Source organism: Battus philenor, unplaced genomic scaffold (assembly GCF_028537555.1).
Source record: "Battus philenor isolate CCGP_79_NKW_IND1 unplaced genomic scaffold, ilBatPhil1.0.hap1 SCAF_19, whole genome shotgun sequence".
Classification (NCBI taxonomy): Eukaryota; Metazoa; Arthropoda; class Insecta; order Lepidoptera; family Papilionidae; genus Battus; species Battus philenor.
The window spans coordinates 8,616,254-8,623,651 of record NW_027181681.1 but is presented as its reverse complement, the minus strand read 5'-3'; the positions used below and the strand labels follow the sequence as shown (position 1 = coordinate 8,623,651).

The following is a 7,398-nucleotide window of genomic DNA, read 5'->3' as shown; positions in this document are numbered from 1 at the left end:
TAATTGTGATTTTATTTCATGACCCTTTATAATTTTTCTTAGTTTAATAATCATTTATATTAATTGGATAATGAATATGAATAAAAGTACTTTTGCTGGAGGTTTGGATTGTATGGCCATAAGCACTGCAATTTTAATTGCTTAGAAAAGTATTGTATGCTAGATTTTTAAACTTATAACAAAAATCTTATATTCTATCCTATAAGAAGCGTTAAACATGGTCACAGTGATGCAAGCTCCGTTTTTATGAGGATTATGTGAATACTACGAATATATGCACGGCTACTTTACCACTAAAATTCTGGCCAAGTCCAATACATATTAGTGTTATGAAAACTGCTCTAATTGAACGTATAATTAGAAATTGGATTGGTGTTTGTACTAAATAGCTTCGTGTTTTCTTTTTCGTATCCCTGCTTAGTTTTTCCACAGAAATTTCGAATAAACAGGTTAACAATGTGTTACGCCGTGATATCGATTTCTGTAACATATTTTCAAATAATAGTTATATTGCTGCCAAGTCACGTCCAGTTTATTTAAGCACTTGCGATTTCTGGAGACTGAAGACGGAGAGGAGTGGGATTGAAGTATAGGTTGTATATGTTATTTTTTTATGTCGGGCACGGAGTAATAAAGTTAATCCAGGTCCTGTGTACAATCTGTAGAGTAATATCGAGCGGGGTGGGGGCGAGGAGGACCGGCTGGGCGGCAGGCCGGCGGCCACCTGTTCGCGGCGCGGGGGCGCGCACGACGCTCCCCGCCCCCGCGCCTACCCGCCCCGCTACTCCCCTACCCTCCCCAGCCTCGGGCCCCTCCGCCTGCACCCTCGCTGCGCGCGCTGCGCCCTTCCCTCCACTCATTCGTTCCGCGACGCGTCGTCTCGCCGGCCGGCTTCCGCCACTTGCTCACCGGGGCTCATTCGCTGCGCGTCCGTTAACCGCATCGCTCACACCGAACTTCCTTTAGCAGACATGACGGAAAGCACAGAAACCACCGCGGCCCCAGCGCCCGAGAAGACTCCCACTGAAAATGGAACCACGGAGACACCGCCAGAGGAGACCCCGGAAAAGGCGACCGAGGAGAAAGAGACCCCGCCACCTAAGGAGATGCGCGCTGTCGTTCTTACCGGCTTCGGCGGACTCAAAACGGTTAAGATTCTCAAAAAACCAGAGCCGACTGTCGGAGAAGGGGAGGTCCTGATTCGCGTGAAGGCTTGGTAAGTTACCATCTTTTTACAACAATTTTTTTTGTTCCTTATATAAAAATATATATATATATATATAGATTGATAGACAAATAAATTCTGTTTCATACATTTTTCTGAAGCTACTGTAAAGACCTAGTATTGGTATTGATTTTTTGGGTACCCATGCACTTTCCAGAAATTTTTGTTCGATGTCATTACTTATACAATTTATAGTTGAGAACGTGTGAAAGTGAGGATTTATAGTAATTTCATGGAGACTGGTTCATACCTACTTACCTAGTGGCACCGCTTGCCGCACACGGGCGCGTCCCGTTTGCTCGGAGCCTCGCCCACCTCATTAACATCTGGCGCCCGGGAGCTGCGTGCTTCGCAGCCTCGAAATTTCGTAGCTGTACCCCTTACATCTCACACGACATTTAACATTAACCATCATGAGATTATGGGTTACTGTGGTAAGGACGGCAACGAAAGATAGTCATTTTTTAATTTTTTATAGTTTCAAACAAACAGTTTTTTTCTTTCTTATTTTGTATAGAGTATACGTTACCCCAAACGATAGCGACTGAGTTGTAACGATTTGAAATAAATCATTAGATATTTTTCTTGTTTTTATAACTTCAGTACGAATCACGGCGCGTCGGTGCACTAATTGTGTCGACAAATGAGTTATCTGCCGCTTTTCTCGCTAATGTTAACTGGGGTTGGCAATAATCTAAAATAAGAGACCAGTTAGAAGAAAGCAATTGTCTCGTTGTGGTAAGAGAAGGATAATTAAATAATGTAATGTTTAGGTGTTTGTTCCGTACGTTGGAACGGGTCGATTCGGGAGGTTCGCCGGGGGATGGGACGTAGACTGGTTCGGAAGCACGGGTGGCTGTGGGGAGGAGTGGGAACGGTGCGTAGGTGTTAAGCGCGAGGTGGCAGGCGAAGGGCGCATCTCCGCTCGTGCTAAATTTAGCTCGCTTATCGCCGACTTACTATGTAAATGACCGCGACATGCCCAGTATCATCCACCGCGAAAAATGAAGCGAATGCTCGCGGCTGGATCGGTATTCGCATGGGAGTTTGTTCAACTATTATCAGATTTGCAAGTAATTTGCCAAAAATAATTTCTTTTTTAATTTTGTGTAATTTTACATATATAACATGCGCCGTTATTCACTATGAATCTACACTGAGGGTATTAACCCTTAATAAAGTAACCATTATGTAAGACCTAAGCTTATATCGTTTGAAATAAATACCCGTCTAGCGTACTCGCTGCGAGTGTGACCCTGACTTACACGTTAGAACGATAACACGATCGATAAGCGGTATAACAGAAAACGTTAAGTTAAAATAATCTAGTAAACAGTCGACGCGTCGTAAGTCGTAACGCAACTTTAAATAGATGTAACGTAAACAAAAAGTAATATCTAAACAATCCCCAGTCTTATTGCCTGTAAAGCTTACGAGAGCTCCTTCTTTAATAGCGCTATTAAATTAATGATATGTAACAGTTATAAAATCAAATTCATCCCATAACGGAGCAATGGGAGAGCTCGGTGCAAGCGGGTTTGTTGCAGTGCCGAAGCGCATGGTTAATATGTTTTTGTAAGAGCCCTCGAAGGGATCGACGCAGTGAATAAAGCTCTTTTATATTCAATTAGGTCAAGTCGTTGTCAGTAGACGTCTTCCGAGAACAAATCAGCTATTCACGCACCTAAACAGAAGCTTTCGTACCCGCAACTGTTTGAACGAAAACATGGGACGTTTATTACAATTGGAGCTTTTTGTTTGTTTTACTATCTCTTATCTATCATTAATATAATTGGTACTGAAGATAGGCCTAATGATAATTATAAAGCTGTCTTAATCTTCAATTTTGACGAAAAATTTTTGCCGATTAAAAATAATTACTTAAATATTTGATTTATTTTGTAGTTAAACATTTATTGCATACAATATATGGTGATTATAAAGCTTAAATTATAATATTTTGATTCAAACGTCCGTATTGGCCAAGATTGGAAAGGCGACATCACCTTCATTGCAACAAAAGTTTGTGTTAATTGCTCACATCCTTTCCTTTGTTGCCGTTTCAATTTAGATCCTAAAAATAGCTTCTGCCCCTCGAGAACTGGGCCCGCTACTATGGTATAAAGTGCGGTATTGTGCATTTTAACGGGCTATGAAGCCGCATAAGATGGGAGAGATGAATTTGTTTATTACCCTCTTCCTCATTGAGAGCGTCTGCGCGAGATAGCTCTCTTCCTATGAGTCAGTAGAAAGTTATGTTCTTAAAGCTGACTCGATTCATACTTACGCCGGTGCACCTGAATGCTGTGCCGTGTGGAAGAACTAGACATTAGTACCAAATTTGCGCTTTGAATTGCGCATTAAAAATGTCTCGTTACCATTTTATACTATTTTATTTACCTAGGATTAGTCAACGTAAATTTCAACAAAAAAAGGAATATCGCAAATTCTTGATGTTTATACAAGGACCTAAATATCGACGACGACTTTTTTTGTTTTATAGAAAGTTTACAATATAGTGATTGTCTTCTGGCAGACCATCCATCATTGTGAGCGACACGTGTTACATTTATTTAAGACAGACATGTTACCCTATCTGTTAATCATTTTATTTACGAACGATATCAGTTTGTCTGCACGTCTTGATTTCATTTGCATAATAATCTAACCAACTGTAATGAGTACGACCTAAGATGCGTCACTGCTGACTATATACGTGTTACGTATATATCTACACTTTTACTTAAAATCCGTTATGCATAAACCAAGCTCTGAATCGCTTTATTCTTAAATACTTATTTTTTTATAAAACTTTTTGATACTCCGAGACGTTAATTTTCTCTTTGAAATTGGTAAACTGGTATTGTATTACGAAATAAAAAGTTCGCATGTTTAATGAAATCCTTGGCTGTACCGCGATCAATATTAAAAGTTGATCACGGACTGGGCCAAAGTGTGAGGTTTGACATGTATTACAATTTATTGTGAAAGTTTTATTTACATTTTAATATATGTTACAAGTTTTTGTAATCACGTGGAAACAGCGTGCTTCACTGGAAGACATAATGTCGTATGAAATAAAATCTTTGTACAGCAGATGCGGGATCGCGTTCACTAACCGCTCACAGCCACATTGTTCGCGAGGTCAATGAACTTACGAAAATGTTTCGTTGCTTATTGTGCCAATAATCGCATCACTTGGCTTTTATATGTTAGCAAAATTATTGCACATTTTTTTTCAAAATGCATAAATTTTGAGACTAAAACCTTTGAAAGTAGAAAGAAGGGTTTCCTTTATACGAAATAGTATAGTTAGATATTATCTTTATCGATCGTCATAATAATAGTTAATTATTGGGGTACGCCTTTAGGGGGTTTAGCATTTCTAGAAATTGTGTGGTGTGTCCATTACGCCGGGAATAATTTTCCGATACCGGGTAAATTGAATTGGAAAATCCCATGACTCGTTCGTTCGCACAAGCAAGGGGTGTGGTTGCGTTGCTCGCTGGGGTGACGGGTCGGCGGTAACGTCCGGGGTGAGGGGTCGCGTAGTATAATGTCTGTCGCGGGGGTGTGAGAAGGAGGGGAGGGGGGGGGGGCAAGCGACGGATCAATACAACGCGTCCCCTACCCGGGCCTCGCCCGACCAATCTCCGCTGGCCCTACGTCTTTCGACGCCAATGCTTGTTTTTTTATTGCACCCATTAACCATGTTCTTCGATAAATGTATAAGAGCATGTGTTAATATTTTAACTTTGACGAGATCCATTCGGATATATTTCTTTCTGCTAGTTTTAGTATTCACTTCCGTTTTTCTTTACACAAGTTCTACGTCTGTTCTCTTTGCTTAATAGTAGAACATACTTATTTTTGCGGTAGAGATACTATCGTGAGGTCTAACATTCATTATTCCGTCTGGTCTCAAATGTATCTTTATAATAAATGATTATATGTTTATGTATAAAAGAATACGGATATGCATATATTATGGCAAGAGTTTCGTTTGAAAATGGTTGTGTCAACCTTTCGGATTCATTATAACATTATTTGAACGTTTTATTCGTTAGTGAAAACGATGCACATAAGTGGCAAAAGAGATAACATTGTGGATTGTTTTATTGCTATAAATAGCGCGGGCGAACAAGATTGTCCCGGCTATAAAGTAATTTATCATCGGATCAAGCGCTGCCACTTGAAAGGATCACTTCTGAGGGTCATTAATTTCTCTGTCCTGGCTACATGGCCGTATTTCTTTAACATTTTTTATATTGATATTTTTCATAATCAAAATCTAGTTAAATTTAATTTTGATTATTACTACTTAAAAGCCTTTCTTTTAAAATATATTATACACACACTCAACATATATTAACATTCCATACACAAGGTCATAACATTTAATTGGAATTGATAATAACGTTTCTTTACTAATTTGCTTCATGAATCTATTTATATTTAATGGAATCAGGCGTTATTTTGCGGAAGTCCAGTCATGAATCTATTTATGTTCATATTTCGTTATGAGTGAATTGTAAAGCGTTAAGGTCCTCAAAACAAAAAAATAATATTGTGGGTGCTCAAATTATTATAGTTCTTTAAATTTTTAATTAAGAATTCATTAATGAATATATATGTACGTGTATAATCGTATAAGGTGAGATTCAGATTCTTCAATCAAAGTGAAAACTTGGAATGGATATTATCATCAATGTGTGATAGTCTACTGTTAATTTGATTCAGTTTAATAACTTTAAAGTTTAGTCTTTTGTCACTCTAGCGAATGGACAACCGATGGAATAATTTTTTTACCCTATTGCCACTGTGTAATGTTAGTCTTGAAGTACAATGTTTGTATTTAATAACAAAAAAACATTATGGCTATGGATAAAAATAGAAAGACGAACATTCATATGTAAACATAGTGATTTATCTGTAATTGTGTTTATAAACAAAGTCTACAGATATTTGTTGACACGGTTCGCGAAGTTACGACCCAAATGCCTTCGAGATAATTTTGTAAAGATTGAACTAAATTTATTGACTATAATATCTAAGGCTATGAAAATAGAAGGTTAATTATATTCTAGTGACACGAAGAAGTATTTTAATATACTGATCTACTTCGCGCTTTCACTTGAAAAGCATAAATTTTTGTGACTTCCATAAATGATATTAATTAAAATTACACTAGTTGTCTGCTCTACTTTCACCAAAGTCGAGATATCGTATGGCCTTGAAAAATAAGCCGGTAAAATAATCTTACGCGGGAAACAAAATTTACTATATAAGTTGTCAGAAAAACTTGATTACTTATCAAGTGCAAAACATTTTAAATTCAGTATTACGTCATGCTTGTCAACCTTCTTTTAATTACTGTGACTAATAAATTTGTTAACCACCAAAAACAAATATTTAAACGTGATTAACACATTTTTTTCTCATTTATTTATTTATAAAATTATTTATACAGTTTGTAATTATTTTATAAATGTATATAAAATATAAATGATTTTTTTTCTTACTTCTATAGCGAACTACGTCGACTATCAATTTTCTTACATTTAATTATATAAGGTAATTAAAATGTCATTAATAGTTCGTAGTAAGTATTAATATTATTGAATTAATACCCAAAATTTATTAATAAGTAAAATTAATAAAATAAAATATTTGAAAATAAAATTATATGTAACATTACGCTGAATATGAGACATAAAATCCCTATTTTAACTTGTAAATATTAGGTAAAGGTTAAAGCTAGTCGATTAAATTAAAATCAGAAAATATTTTGTAATCCGAAGGTGAATAAGTCCGGTTCTTGTGCTATGGAGAGCCGTGGGCCGCTGCAATAGACAGGCGTGTTTAGAGTATAAATTCCGGTGCCCAAGTCTTTGTGGTTTTATATTTAGTTAAGTATATCTTAAAGATAATCTTTGGTTATTTCTACACTTAATTCTTAAATATCTTGTGTAGTTATCAGTATTTAATTTATGTATTCAACATTTCATTGTTTGAGTAAAGGTTATCTAAATATAAAATTCGTTTTTGTTAAGAAAATAACTCGTAATTTATTTTATCTATTAGTAAGTGTGGATAGGTATACCGAGAAATTTCTAGATTAGCTGATAACATTCTTTTTAAGTAGTACCCGGTAAAGATAGTTTAACATTGCT

At 36.6% G+C, this 7,398-nt stretch overlaps 1 protein-coding gene across 2 annotated transcripts in view; it reads left to right on the top strand.

The window, feature by feature from the left end:
* The first annotated feature begins 874 nt into the window (after positions 1-874).
* The window catches only part of LOC137921396 (synaptic vesicle membrane protein VAT-1 homolog-like), a 29,131-nt gene continuing 22,607 nt past the window's right edge, over positions 875-7,398 (top strand). For both annotated transcript variants that reach the window (XM_068764137.1, XM_068764136.1), the window contains exon 1: positions 875-1,216. In XM_068764137.1, the coding sequence (XP_068620238.1) occupies positions 972-1,216 (245 nt within the window). In that variant the 5' untranslated portion in view covers positions 875-971. The remainder of the gene's footprint in view (positions 1,217-7,398) is intronic.